Consider the following 14,329-nt stretch of genomic DNA (forward strand, 5'->3'; position numbering starts at 1 on the left):
ACTATATAGTCATTTCTTCTCTGCTCACTGTTCACTGTAATAACTTGTAACAACATGCCCTAGTGATGATCATCTGGTCACTCAGTGTTGTTAAAAATGTGAAGTTCAATCAGACATATTAGCGTTATTGAAACAAATAAAAAATGGTTTTTCTGAGAACCTGTAATATAGAAAATCCACAGTCTTTTATACAGGCAACGCGATGTGAAACTATATTATAAGAAGAAAGAAAAGCTTAGGGAATCACCAAAGTCAGGGGGATATGTAATATCTATAGCACGAATAAAGATATTTCACAGAATAAGTACAAAGTCATTTTGGAACGAGAAGTAAATTTAGAATAGAGGAGCAAGTCAGTGGAAAAGGTCACTAGGACAAATCATAATACTTTCTTTCATCATGCTCAAAACAGTTGAATGAAGATAAAAAGACGAAAAAAAGACAACATCACATAAACCTATTTCTGTACAAATGTGTTTTAAGAATTGGTCTGAACAGAGTGACTGATTCTACAACCTTTGCAATCTAATTTTATACTAAACTGAAGTGTTTGACAAGCAGACCAACCACCAATGACTTTTCCTGGACCCACTGGTGATTCCATTGCTACAAAAAGTTCTCACATTTTTATCTAGCTGAATAAACACAACACAAGCAAAACTTTATGGTTTGTCTGAATGAACGCGTAATCGGTATGTGCACAACATAGCTGGTTGCTTTGGAATGCTGACAGAGGCAAATTCCATGCTTTTATCTGTTAGGGTATTCAGGTTTTCAAAACTACACCACTACAAATTTTCAGCCAAGCACATCAGACCATTGTGCCATACCAGACTGATTATTCTGGAGTCATGTCTGGTCAATTTTTAATACTAACAAAGATAACTCTATGTGACAAAAACATTTTACCTTCTCAACACATCAAAATTAGGAGGGGTGGGAGTGGGAGCATATGTAGCACAATATTTCATATTTAGTGACAAAGTCAGGACACTGAAATGCCTCATCCCAAAATGGATAACACTGCACCATTTTGTCAGCTGACTTTTTGCAAGGTTAAACAGAGTATCAGGTTGTGGGAAGCTGTACAAGCTCAAAGCCGACTAGTGGCTCAGAACACCTGTGTCATTGTTGTGTAAACGTGTCCCACTTCCTTGTTTTCCCTTCATAGAGATAAGAGCGTCATATCCTGTTCTTACCCCAAAATTCAAAATGCTCCAAGGTTACTTCAAGATTTGAAACACCATAATCATGTCAACTAGTTAAACTTCTTATAAGGGGTTATGTTGATGAATAAAAGTGAGAAACAGCCTTTAAAGGTCTTTAAATCAGATGTTTTGTTGGCTTTTAGGTCACAGGACTTCTTTTGTAGTTCATGTTATACTCACTTCTCTTTAAAATGTTGTAAAGTGTTGAAATCAGTGAGGGCTGCAGAGCCAATAAAAAAACTTCCATCAGTGCAAAGACATTTTAAACAGAAGCTATCAGAAAAAAGAGAAAGCCTGTTATATATGTAAAGACTGAATATAAGATCATGAAAGAGAAATGTCAAAGAGCTCCACATGAAAGACTTATCATGCATTCTCACACTCTGAATTGCTGAGCTATAAATAAGCTGCAGCTGTCCCCCAAAATTTCCACTGTGCACTGGAAAATACACATATAAACACTGCATCAAACTGATAGTTACAGTGGACAAAGTCACACATTAAATTTGGTTTTGTTGAGTCTTCTAGTTATATTGTTTCCAAAAAATCTAGTAACGTATTTTAACAACCTCAAGGACAAGACATTTAACCCTTGTCTCTATAAACTGTCAATAAAAACCAAATGCAAAAGTTTGCAAATCTTTTAAAGGTGACAATATTTTTGTTTAATAATTAAAATGGTTTTAGTGGGTCAATGGTAATAGACTGCAGGCTTACCACATTAGCTCCCAGTCACTTCTTTCATTAAGGCGTTCTTTTGGAACATATGTAGACTCTGGTTTAGCTTTTTTGTTTTGTTTTGGCTTACCCCGAAAAAGACTTCATGTTAGGACGGTGTTGCAAGACCTGTATGGGCGTTGAGTATTAATGGTGCCTGAACTGGATAAGCAATTAAGAAAAAGAAAGATATACTGATGACTCACAGTGTAAGAACCCATCACCACTTTTACTTCTAGAATACTCTGGGATGCATTTTTCATGCCCAATTGTGTCACAAATTAACCTCAACAGTTATTAGAAGTTTCCTAAAGTGTTCACCATCAGCTTCCTTATTCCTTATGCTCGGGTGATCGTGGCTCAAGAGTTGGCAGTTCGTCTTGTAATCAGTTCGAGCCCCGGCTCCAACAATCTCGGTCGATGTGTCCTTGGGAAAGACACTTCACCCATTGCCTACTGGTGGTGGTCAGAGGGCCCGGTGGCACTAGTGTCTGGCAGCCTCGCCTCTGTCATTGCGCCCCAGGGCAGCTGTGGCTACAATATAGCTGCCATCACCAGTGTGTGAATGGGTGGATGACTGAATGTAGTGTAAAGTGCTTTGGGATCCATAGGGACTAGTAAAGCGCTACACAAATGCAGGCCATTTACCATTTATGCTTTCTTTTGAATGTTTTCAGTTAAATATGGGCTTTAAATGATTTGTAAATTATCGCATTGACATTTTACACAATGTCATAACTTTTTTGGAAACAGCTTTAGTTGTGTCAACAATTCGTGGTTGTCCAGAATGACTATCAAGGTAAATATAGTCAGTGATGTTGTGAGTGTCATGGCCGTGTGTAGTAAACAGAAAGCTAAAGTCTTACACAGGATGTGATTAAGTCAAGTACTGCTTAGTCAGAGAGCTATTTAGAGACTTTAATTCAGTTGTAATCAGACTGCCCTTTTCCGAGCACAATAAGTCTGAGAGTCACGCTCACAAGAAAGTACAAATGGATATATAATGCTGAAAACAGGAAAAATGCACTAGGATCAACACTCATTGTAAAGTTAAAAGCAAGCCTGCAGCACGGACATATTGGCTAACAAAGGCAGAATTTAAAAAGCTGGTACAATTGGGAAAGGTACAGACGGTACAGATCTGACAGTATATGATGACACTTGTCTTTTCTCAGAATATGGATGTCATGTACTTCCACAACTAAAACAGTGTTCTTGTTATGGGAACAAGAACATGTGAGTCAAAAAGGGATAACATAGTTGCTGTGGCCAGGATATGGGTAGATACGCCTAACAGGCTTGGTACACTTTGTTCCATCCATGCTGGCTCTGTGTGCGCACTCATCAGTGTCAGTCCTGCATGCACTGCAGTGGCAGCTGAGAGCCACAGGGTAGGTGAAGACAGGGTTGGCTTCAATGGGACAGCCAGGCAGAATAGCAGTGTGGTATTCAACCTTATCATAGGTGCAGCCCCTCTGGACAAGGAAACGTGGGCCAAGAATATCCCTCATGTTGCTGTCCTGGTTATCACATATAAGCACAGAGATCAAACTAAACGAATGACGATGACATAGAATCTAGATAACATTGGGGAAAAAGTGCTGGAAATATTTTTTTATGTGACTATCTAGCTTAAAGTCTGATAACATTGGCTAATAAGAAGTCTGTCTTGATATGTATTTATTTATTTATGTCGAATATTTGCAATAGACAAATTATGAAGTGCCTTTTTTTGGGGGGTTTTGCCAGCTTTTTTAAAAATTTCTTAGTAATTTACAACATTAAAACCGCAAAGGAAATTGTAAGCTTTCAGTGTAAAGCCCATCCAACATCTAAATAAAGTCTCCAAAGCATTTATAAAACTATGTAAAAAAAATGCTAAAATAAAACTAAATAAAACTATGTAAAAATATGCCAAAAATCACATATTCTTACTACCTTTTAGATATCTCTTTCTAATATTTTGTTTCATATTTCTTGTCATATAATTTTTGATATGGAAAAACGATTATTTACTAAGCACTTCCAGTTTTCAATAACCAAAAACAACATGTAGACTTTTTTTCTTTTTCTTTTTTTTTTAACATTAGACATACATACCCTTGAGTAGCAAAATCCCATGCAGATGGTTGTGTTTATTGCAACACAGAACTCACATTCTGGCTTTTCCACATACAGGGTGAAATCAGTGGGCAAACACATGGGAACAGCAGGGCTAAACATCAGAAAAAAGAGCCAGCAGTTGAACACTGTAACCTCCATGTTATGTGTCTCAGTCAATCTTAGTCTATTTTGGTCCTGTTTGGGAAGAAAAGGTAAAGAGACCAGTCAACAACATACAAGAGAGATCAGAGGTTTGGTTTCTTGAATATTATTTTCTTACCCTCTGTATGCATGAGTCACCTGCTTGATAGATGTGGGCACTTTCAGGCCTAATGATGCTCTGAGTCCAAACATCTCTGCTAAGCAGTATTTATACAAACATATCTTAATCTATCTTTACATAAACTGCATGTTATCTATCTGTGACAAAAAACGATCTGTTGAATTTTCAGTCCATTATGTGGATTACATGAATAATGATTTCCTTGGTAAACAAAGTTCGTGCATTAGCCATGTGGCTCTGTGCAAAGTAGTCTAAGCTACTGTACACTAGATGTCACAAAACACACAAAAAGCTTATTTTCTGCTTTAAAGAACGCATTTTTTTTTATTAGAGGGCCATTCAAATTTTAACCCGAGATGTTTTCTTTACCAAACAAGCCAATCTGTTACTCATTTATGTAAAAATTAACTTGAAAACTTCTTATAATGCAGAGTTGCACACCGGCAGTGTTAAAGTGACACCAAAGAACATGCAACAATGTGAGTCGCTCAAAACACTCAACAGTCATAGTCCAGAGATGACACTGGTACAACACAATCAAAAAGGGTTATACAACCCGATTTTGTATTACTAAAGCAAAAGTTACTGTAAAGATAGAGAGAATGAATTCCTGATGATAACATCTTTAAAAAAAAAACAAAGGAAGAGTGCAATTCTCACCTTCACTTTGTGTCTCCTTATCTGTAATTTAGTTTAATGATTGTCGAACATAGTCAAAGTCTCGGACACGTTAAGTGATTTTGCAACTGTTTTGAATGCCATTGTTGTGTTTCTGTAGCCCACTAAGATCAATGCAAATATAAAAATATTAGACAACAAAGAAGTACAGAGCAGGAGCTGGATATACTGATTTCTTTTTCATTTTAGTCAAAAGGTTTGTTTTTTTTTAGAGTAAAAGTTTTTGCTCTAATTACAGTTACCGTTAAAGTATATGTACATGGTTAACCTGCTGTCATCATTTAGTTTATCAGTGACCAGGAATATTGCTCACAAGATGATTACGATACATTGAACATTTGAACAGTAAAATACAATCTTAGCTTCCACCTTAAACTGGTAATTCGTTCTCCCCAGCTATTGTTCAAATGCACATACATAAACAGTGAATTTTACATTAACTTTTTAAGAATTTAGAGTAACTGATTCTCTCATAAAAGACGTCTTGAATGAAACCATCCATGAAACTGCTAATATTTAATGAACTAGTAAGTGCAAATGATTACACTTACTTTTTCTCTCTAGTGTGCAGTTTTTTTTGCTGTAGCTATGCTTTTCACTGACACTAGATGTGTGACTTTTGTGCTTTTCTATGCATTACTGGAGAGATAATCAAATACTGAAATGCTAAGTAAGGCATTAGCAATCACATATGACATGTATGGCAAATAAAACACAATGTCAGAAAACCCAAAATATTTAACCCACATTCCTCCTCCTGAAATTCTTAACATGACCAATAAATACTGAATAACCATGAGTTGCACACAGACTCCTCATAGGTGTGTCAACATGTCATTTCTTTTTAATAAGAAGTGACACCATAATAACATTATTTTCTGTCCAAAAAGAATACAACACGTGATAACGTGTCATAAAAGAAGACACACTAGAGGCTCATCAGTTTTTACAATTAGGAAAAATACAGAAGGCTTTACTACTTAGTGTAGTGGCCTTGATAGATTATTAACTAAAGTGAACTAATCTTTATAGTCACTAGGAACCACCAGAGTGGACCAGATTTCTGTCAACAAGGGAGACAGTTGAACTACCTCAATGTTCTCATCCGTCGAAGAAAGTTTTCTTATAGTTAAAGTGGCTAAGCTGCAAATAATTGAAGACTAAAACCAAGAAAACTCTTGTAAAATCTGAGGAGGTCAAGCTATAACTTTTCCACTACGCAGCGGATTTAAATTTCTGACAATTGATTCTGAAATGCACTGCATGTCAACTGGATTTAAGGGCAATTTCAGGATAATTTAAAGGGGAAGGACTATATTTGTAAGATTGAAAGTTATTGAATTCTGACAGAAGTTCAATATTGTGTGTCAAAGGAAGACCCTTTGCTTCTCCTACTGAATCAACCATGGTGGGTACAGGAGGTCCAGTGGCAACTTTCTCTGTGTGGGATTATGTGGTGTTTGCTGGAATAATTCTGGTGGCAGCTGGCGTTGGCCTATTCCAGGCTTTCCGAGGTCGCAAGGAGGCTAGCAGCGAGGAGTTCTTACTGGGTGGACGGCAAATGACAGCTGTGCCAGTTGCCATGTCGCTCACTGCCAGCTTTATGTCTGGCATCACAGTCATTGGTACACCTGCTGAGTCCTACCGGTTTGGATCTGCTTTCTGGATTTTTGGCTTCGCCTATGCTATCATGTCTGCAATCAGTGCTGAGCTCTTTGTTCCTCTTTTCTACCGACTGGGGGTCACCAGTGCCTATGAGGTAGGGAGATGGTAGAAACACTGGTGAACATATGAATCAGGAAATAACTTAAAATGCCAAAGATCAATAAAGCAAACAACAAAAATAATGTACACAGCTTGGTGCTGGTTAATGAAGGTTACTCATTACAGGTTACTCATTACTTGTTAAAAGTGATTCCAATATAGTATGCAAAGAAATATCTAAAGTATTTTTTTGGAAGTTTTATTTTTAAAAAATACAGTACACAGTACAGCAATCTAGCAAATTTGTGGACCAAAAGATCCTTCTATTGATATCCAGGGTTCGTTTTCATTTCTAGTACCTGGAGTTGCGATTCAGCCGCCCCATTCGGATAATTGGGACATCAATGTACATCGTCCAGACGGTAAGCAAAGAGTTTAAAATGATTAAATATATGATCAATTACTTTATGAATTTTGACTATTAAAACTAAAATTATTTAGGAATGAAAAGTTGAGGAAACACCAATGATTAAAATGTTAAAGGTAAAATGAAAACAGCACCTGCTGTTTTTTTCTGTTTGACTTTATGTAAACCTGTTTCTTCCACTTCCAAGAAAGCATTAATATAAAATATATGCTTGTTGTTTTTCCATGTAATCAGCTAATGGTGACATTTTTCCTCAGGCACTGTATACCGGTTTGGTTATCTATGCTCCAGCTCTTGCTCTAAATCAAAGTAAGCCAAAAAGCTCATAAAACACATCTTGATAATTGAAGGACATTTAGCTTTAAGCCTCACTAAACTGTCACCTGCTCATAAAACTTCTACTTCTTCTTAGTGGAATATTAGTCCTGAGTTAATATACAAATGATTCTTTCATGTTTATCCTATATAAAGGTTTATTTAGAAAAACAACCAAAACCCAAAAACTGAAAAAAAAAAAAAAAAAGGATGCAGACAGAACCATAATGAAGCTTATTTCTTATTACTCAGTCACTGGACTGGATCTGTGGGGAGTGTTGGTGGCTACGGGAGTGGTGTGCATCATCTACTGCACTTTGGTTGGTACCATCTAATGTAAAAAAGTATTAGATTTATTTAACTAGTTGTTTTAGAGAAGCATGAACTGAAAACGTTGTTACGCCAGAGGATGCTTTCAGCTGGTTTTAAGTTTCAAGATGGCGCCAGTGTGTGTGGCTCGCCGTCTGGCTCTTCCTCTGTTGTGTTTAATTTTCTTTACTTATGCTATTAGCATGTACAGCACTTTGTGAACTCTGGTTTTATGTTAAAGTGCTTTATAAGTAAAGGTGGTATGGTATGGTATTTCTAATGATAAACGTTTTGGTTCATTGAGGTTTTAATAAGCAGTTTTTCACTTACATATGACTGAAATTAAAGTTATTGGCTCCTTGATTATTAATAATTGTACACATCCGAACATTATTGTGACTCTTACTAAGGAATCAGCTCGACAGATTCTGCAAAAAACCTTTACAATGTGACGCTTACTCTAACATCAATGTTTACTTCAGGGTGGTCTGAAAGCAGTAATCTGGACAGATGTGCTTCAGATGGTGGTCATGCTGGCAGGTTTTGTGGCTGTTATAGCTAGAGGAGCTGTACTGCAGGGAGGCCTGACAAAGATTTGGGAAGATGCTGGTGAAGGAGGCCGACTACAAGCTTTTGAGTAAGTACACAAGCAGACTTATGTCCAATAGTGAGTGAGTTTATTTTACAATAAAAAACGGGCAGGGTTTTTGAATCACATAAACTGTCATTACTAATTCCAAGGAAATTTACTAAAAATATTTTGCATCCAAAAATAAATATCATGGATGGGAAGCCTGCTAATTGGCTTCTATATGCCATTCCACGTTAGAGGTTTGTGTTGCTGAAGTCCTCAAAGTTAACCTTCAATATATTTTCATATTATTGACATTTCTATCACAGTTTTGATCCAGATCCCCTGAAACGACATACTTTCTGGAGCATAGTAGTTGGCGGTAGCATAATGTGGACGGCAATCTACGCAATCAACCAGTCCCAGGTGCAGCGTTATATCTCCTGCAAAACCCTGGGACATGCCAAAATGTGAGCGTTCCTGTAATTCAATACAAACAGTACATTGCTGAGTCTGAGCAAAATTTTATGTGCTGACATGTCTTTTTTCATCTTTCAGGTCTCTGTATGTGAATATGGTCGGCTTGTGGATAACTGTAACTCTGGCTGTGTTTTCTGGTCTCACCATGTACTCCATTTACAAGAATTGTGATCCACTATCAAACGGTGATGTTGCCACCCCTGACCAAGTAAGTAAACCTGCAGTTTTCTCTTTAGTCCTCACCACCTTTCCTTTTATTGTGCAACAAAGCATTATGTGTAACAAAACATGGGTTATATTTATCAACCAGCTGTTCCCATACCTTGTGATGGATATTCTGGCAGACTTCCCTGGAATTCCAGGCCTGTTTGTGGCTGCAGCATATAGTGGTACCCTGAGGTGAGAGCCTTAGACATGCAAAAACATGTTATTTTAGAGCTGTGCAGGGATCAAGACCTGATAAATTAACATTCTTAGAAAAGAACTGCCTTTGTTGCTGCCTGAGAAAAAGTCACTAAGTAGTGAACAGGATAATATTTTTGCATTTGCATTACTAGACATAGATAATGCCATAAAGTACCATCTGTTGCCTGAAACTAGCTTCTCTGTGTGTAATTATCATTTTAAATGCATCAGCCTGACTGTTGTGTTCCAAGTCTAAAAGCTTACCTTTGTATATTTTTCAGCACAGTGTCTTCCAGCATTAATGCCCTAGTTGCTGTCACGGTAGAAGACTTTATTCTACCAGTGTACAAAGACCTCACACAGAAGCAAGTGAGCTGGATGAACATGGGCCTGAGTAAGTTGCAGAAACAAAAAACTTCCAAAATAGTCCAAAAAAGCCTTGAAGCAACTGTTGCTGCAATTTGGCGCTATATATATTAATTAAAGTGATTTGAATTGAAAACCCCGAATAAAAGCTTCATCGTGTCTGTAATAACGCAGCTTAATAATAAGACTTTACAGCTCTTTGTTTATAAGTAGTCACCAACAACTGTTCAGACTCCTATTATCCCAGACCCTTTGAGATTGCAAGAGAGCAAGTGACATCGAGATAACAATCTTATCTTGCTATTTTAAGCAAAGGATTCAAAGCATTTCCGCCATATAACTTATGAAATGATTAGAAATATATCATAGATAATCATTTGAGCCTGCGTAATACCTCTGAACAAAGGAAGTCTTGTCAATTCAGCAAACAGACAAGTCATGAAGTCGTAAAAAACAATTGTTAATAATTTATATTAACAGACCTAACAGAACAGTCGGTACTGTTACGGTTTTCAGAAGGTGTAATTATGGTGTAGGTCGTTCATTTATGAAAATATTTTTGCAGCACATAGCTTATCTTTTTCTTCTTTATGTCATACAGACAGTTTTTAGTATGGATCAATATGCTGTTTTTGTTCCTTGCAGTCCATTTTAAAGTGCTAAATCATTTATGGTAGGAAAAAAACATGATTTCTACTGGCCTCACATCACCTTTGTGGACTTATTTTTCCATAAGTTATGATGATAAATTGAATTATATGAAGAAAAAAAACCCCAAATAAACATTTGCTTTTAAACAGAGTTAAGTGTGCATAACCATAATAACATTTGTTCTAGAAAACTGTAAAACATGTTGCCTATCTGAACAACTGAATTTGCACTGCGAACGTTGTAATCTGGATCTTTTATATTTTTCTACTCGCAGGTGTTTTCTTTGGAGGAGTGTGTATTGGAATGGCTGGAGTAGCTTCCCTGATGGGAAGCGTCCTGCAGGTAATCTGAATCACCATGAACACAAACTACTGCAGTCATTTATTGCTCTTCAGCTTCACCATGAGGTGAAAGTTGCAAACTACAGGGTAAACTACTTTTTTCTTTTCTTGTCTTTTTTCCCCCCCTTTTCTTTTCAGGCTGCTCTTTCTATATTTGGCATGATAAGCGGACCGCTCCTTGGTCTCTATCTATTAGGCATGTTTTTTCGCACATCAAACTCAATAGTGAGTATTTCCTTGCCCTCAGACTTCTACTAGCACAACTGCACAACCTGATAACACATAAAAAAAAATATTGCCAAAGTAATAAAAATGTGACGTCCTAGAGAAAGTAGTTCACTGTGTTCATATTTACTTTTCAGGGAGGACTTGTGGGAATGATCATTGGTCTAGTGTTGACTCTGTGGGTGGGGATCGGAGGCCAGATTTACCCACCAACAGCTGAAAAGACAAATCCTCTTCCACTCACCACTGCAGGCTGCAACAACACAATAGGCCAAAACTATACAACAATAACTCCCTGGACCAGTCCAGTGACTCTGGCCCCAGAGCCTGAGTGAGTCATTTTACATAAAAGACTGATGCAAAACCTTCTTTTGCTACTCAGCAACACAGTAAAAATCACAGTAAACTTTTATTTAACAAAAAAAACCAAAACAGCAACAGCTGTTTAATAGCTGTCTAAAAAGGCATAATTAAACCTCACGAATCAACTACAAAAAGTACAAACTTCTCTGGAAGTTTGTACTTTTTGTACAAAAAAGTGAAGTAAATGAAAAATGAAAAAGTAAATGAAAAACAGGAGAAAACGTAATCAACAAAAATGGCTTCTCACGCCTACTAGGCTGCTGCAGTGAAGGATATATACAAGGTGAACAAAATACACGATTGCTACTTGACAAATCTATTTACAGCTATTTACAAAATTGAGGTACTAACGCCAGACACACACACGAGGTTATACTTGCAAATCACTTTGTCAAAGAAACTCTAAACAGCAACGAATCAAAACACAGGTTCTTTGTTGGATGGTGGAGGTTAGGAGAGAGAGGAGGGGGCCAGGTGGCTGTCATCTGGTAGTTAAGTACGGGAGGTGATTAGCCAATTATCTAATCCAAGAGACTCCACCCAACTACCAGGCACGCCCAGGTGTCCACCTCCTAAGAGAGAGGGGAAAAAACCCACAGCCATCCTCTGGTGGGAGGAGTCACACATAAAACAAACACTGCCAACATTAGATCATCATAACACAGTTGTCAACAGTTGAAAACAGTTGTCTGCTTTAAACATAAATTTTTATATATAGTCTAAGTATATTAAAATGAGTGATTTTTGTTCATTTCAGTTATAGGCCTCCTTTAGCAGACACCTGGTACTCTCTGTCTTACGTCTACTTTTCTCTGTTGGGCGTTCTGACCACAATTGTGTCTGGCCTGCTTGTGAGCGTGATCACAGGTGAGATATTACTTTTTAGTCTTTACTTTAAGCACTGCAGAAATCTAGTCCATAATATAATGGTATTTCAATTATATCAAAACAAGGATAAAATCGAGGGAGTATGTATTTTTTTTATACATATACAGGTGGATGTAAGCAAGACAAGATGAACTCAGAGCTGTTTGTGAGGAAGAATGACTTAATCTGCTTCAGCTGGTGCAATAAGTCAAAGGTATGATGCTTACCCCCTAACAAACAAAGGAAGAACATATCAGCAACCCTCTCCAAAATAAACAAAAATTTGGTGTTATAAATATAATATGTTTTAACCCAATACAGGAATCAGACATCACAGAGAAGCCTTCAGCAAACATTTGCATGGGAGCTGACAACCCAGGATTCAAAGAAGACGACGTGATGAGCAAAGATGTTGAAAAAAACACAAGACTATAATATTAGTCTATCAATGACATATTCTGTCTTGGGGTCATTTTAATTAAATTTAAGAAAATATACTCACACACATAAAGCACAAGCAAAACCCCTTTATTAGCATCTGATGATAATGGTATTTATATTGATACTAATCATGTGTCGAAAATCTAAAATTGAATCACTCAAGAAATCATTGTATTTATGTTACTGACATATTTCAACAAGACAGAAACAGTGTATTTAATACAATGATGGAAAAAGAAATCATTGTTTATTCAAGTCAGATGCCCACAACTTCTACTCCCCATGGGCTGAGATGTTCCCGTTTCATGTTCACTTAGACAACCTTGTTATTCCATTTATCGCCCTTTATAATTGCTGATACCAGATTACAGTTTCATAATCTATCTGAGCATTGCACTTAATTTTATGCCGACACAGAGATACATATTGGAGTATTGTTCACTTTTACTGTACAGTGTGATTACTGTTTTGAAGGAAGTGTTTTGAAACATGAACAATGGCTGTTTGTTTATTACAGAGTTGCTTTTATATGGAAACTATTGCACTCTTTATGAGCTGCCTGTACAAGATGGTAACAAATTTGTCAATAAAATATTTTGTAAAAAAAGTGTACTAAACTAACTAAAAAACTTTAGTGCATGAACTGTACACACACACCTTTTTCTCTATATATATATATATAAATGTATTGTCTTTTGTATTGTCATTTTGGTAACTGTCTCTTTAAGGCTTGTAAAATATGTTTCCCATAAAGAAACAGACGCTGATCTCTGGACCGACTTACAACAATGCCTTTGTCTCCTTAGTAACAAACAGTAGAGGAAGTTTAAGGGTAAAACTGCCCTGCCCACATTCACCTGCCATAGTATCAGCCACTTTCAATCCAGGAAGTGAACAGTCAGTTGAGACATGGAGGCACACTTTCAACCAGAGAATTAAACTAAACTAGGCTGCTGCTTTCACTCTTATTAACTAAACAAGGTGAGCTGTTTTTTCTTTCTTTCTTTTTTTTAGAATTAGTTTTTTAAACAGTTTGAATTTACTTAAAATTTCACAAGAGGGATTTACATGTTTGTGTAATTTAACTAAAAAGATCACATTTAGTCTTGTTCAGTCTTGATTTCAGCTAATGTTTTTCTTTCTAGTTCCAGATTAAAAGGCCATGGATGTAAAGTTTACTGCCCTGGCTTACTGCCATCTGGCCCTTTTGTTCAGTGTGGCCCAAACAGAAAATGGGACTAGCACTCCTCAACCAACCTTTAGCTTAACGACCCTTACGACACTAACTCAGTCTGACTCTACTTCACCAATCTCAAATTTGACTGAGGAGACAACACTATATACCAGCACACAGTTGGATAACAAAACTGTCGTTAGCACCACTGCGGCAACAACCGAGAGGACAAGTCACTACCAGACTTCTCAGTCAGCAACCACCTTGACTCCTCTAACAAACAGTACAACTCTGAGGACTACAAGCTCTAGCACTCAAATGTCAACATTTACTGCACAAACAACGGCAGCAATCCAGACCACAGTAGATAACTCAAGTACACCAAGTACTCCAGTAATTACAACTGAAAATGCAACTCATACTACCATGAACAGAACCAGACAAGGTAAGCATAAGGCTCCATTCTTATCTGCAGTTTTATCAACAACTATTCATTTTTTTAATATAATTTGCTGATTATGGTAATTCTTGCTGTTTTACTTTGTTGCTAGATGTGGGCCTCAATGTCTCTGAAAGGAATATGACTATTGTCTTCAGCACTGTACTTGGAGCATTTGCTGTGTTGTTGGTTTTTCTTATGTTTCACAAATGCAAACAGAAAATACAGTACTTGCACCAACCTCTCAATAATGCTCAATACA

At 37.0% G+C, this 14,329-nt stretch overlaps 2 protein-coding genes and 1 long non-coding RNA gene across 3 annotated transcripts; 2 read left to right on the plus strand and 1 right to left on the minus strand.

Moving 5' to 3' along the window:
- Nucleotides 1-3,166: 3,166 nt before the first annotated feature.
- tshba (thyroid stimulating hormone subunit beta a) lies at nucleotides 3,167-4,187 on the minus strand. Its single transcript, XM_005729800.1, has 2 exons — nucleotides 4,026-4,187; nucleotides 3,167-3,445 (listed from the first exon to the last, which is right to left on the minus strand). The coding sequence occupies exons 1-2, from the start codon at nucleotides 4,185-4,187 to the stop codon at nucleotides 3,167-3,169; spliced, it is 441 nt and encodes a 146-aa protein (XP_005729857.1).
- Nucleotides 4,188-5,918: 1,731 nt separating this feature from the next.
- On the plus strand, nucleotides 5,919-13,046 carry slc5a8l (solute carrier family 5 member 8, like). Its single transcript, XM_005729801.1, has 15 exons — nucleotides 5,919-6,748; nucleotides 7,050-7,115; nucleotides 7,378-7,429; nucleotides 7,688-7,755; nucleotides 8,227-8,381; nucleotides 8,645-8,785; nucleotides 8,874-9,003; nucleotides 9,106-9,194; nucleotides 9,482-9,594; nucleotides 10,492-10,559; nucleotides 10,697-10,783; nucleotides 10,921-11,114; nucleotides 11,904-12,013; nucleotides 12,142-12,227; nucleotides 12,335-13,046. The coding sequence occupies exons 1-15, from the start codon at nucleotides 6,395-6,397 to the stop codon at nucleotides 12,446-12,448; spliced, it is 1,827 nt and encodes a 608-aa protein (XP_005729858.1). The 5' UTR covers nucleotides 5,919-6,394; the 3' UTR covers nucleotides 12,449-13,046.
- A 260-nt stretch (nucleotides 13,047-13,306) lies between these two features.
- LOC106456167 (uncharacterized) lies at nucleotides 13,307-14,255 on the plus strand. Its single transcript, XR_001290335.1, has 3 exons — nucleotides 13,307-13,435; nucleotides 13,600-14,073; nucleotides 14,180-14,255. It is a non-coding gene; the product is annotated as an uncharacterized LOC106456167 (long non-coding RNA).
- The last annotated feature ends 74 nt before the right edge of the window (nucleotides 14,256-14,329 follow it).

The sequence above is a fragment of the Pundamilia nyererei genome, unplaced genomic scaffold (assembly GCF_000239375.1).
Source record: "Pundamilia nyererei isolate P.nyererei 1_Seehausen unplaced genomic scaffold, PunNye1.0 scaffold00034, whole genome shotgun sequence".
Lineage (NCBI taxonomy): Eukaryota > Metazoa > Chordata > Actinopteri > Cichliformes > Cichlidae > Pundamilia > Pundamilia nyererei.

What these genes read in the sequence shown, in the direction of transcription:
- tshba (XM_005729800.1), bottom strand. Translation starts at nt 4,187, where the DNA reads ATGGAGGTTACAGTGTTCAACTGCTGGCTCTTTTTTCTGATGTTTAGC. An exon ending in TGGGATTTTGCTACTCAAGG is followed by an intron (nt 3,446 to 4,025) that starts GTATGTATGTCT and finishes TGTGATAACCAG; the next exon opens with GACAGCAACATGAGGGATAT.
- slc5a8l (XM_005729801.1), top strand. Translation starts at nt 6,395, where the DNA reads ATGGTGGGTACAGGAGGTCCAGTGGCAACTTTCTCTGTGTGGGATTAT. An exon ending in GGCCGACTACAAGCTTTTGA is followed by an intron (nt 8,382 to 8,644) that starts GTAAGTACACAA and finishes TTTCTATCACAG; the next exon opens with TTTTGATCCAGATCCCCTGA. An exon ending in ATGTTGCCACCCCTGACCAA is followed by an intron (nt 9,004 to 9,105) that starts GTAAGTAAACCT and finishes TTTATCAACCAG; the next exon opens with CTGTTCCCATACCTTGTGAT.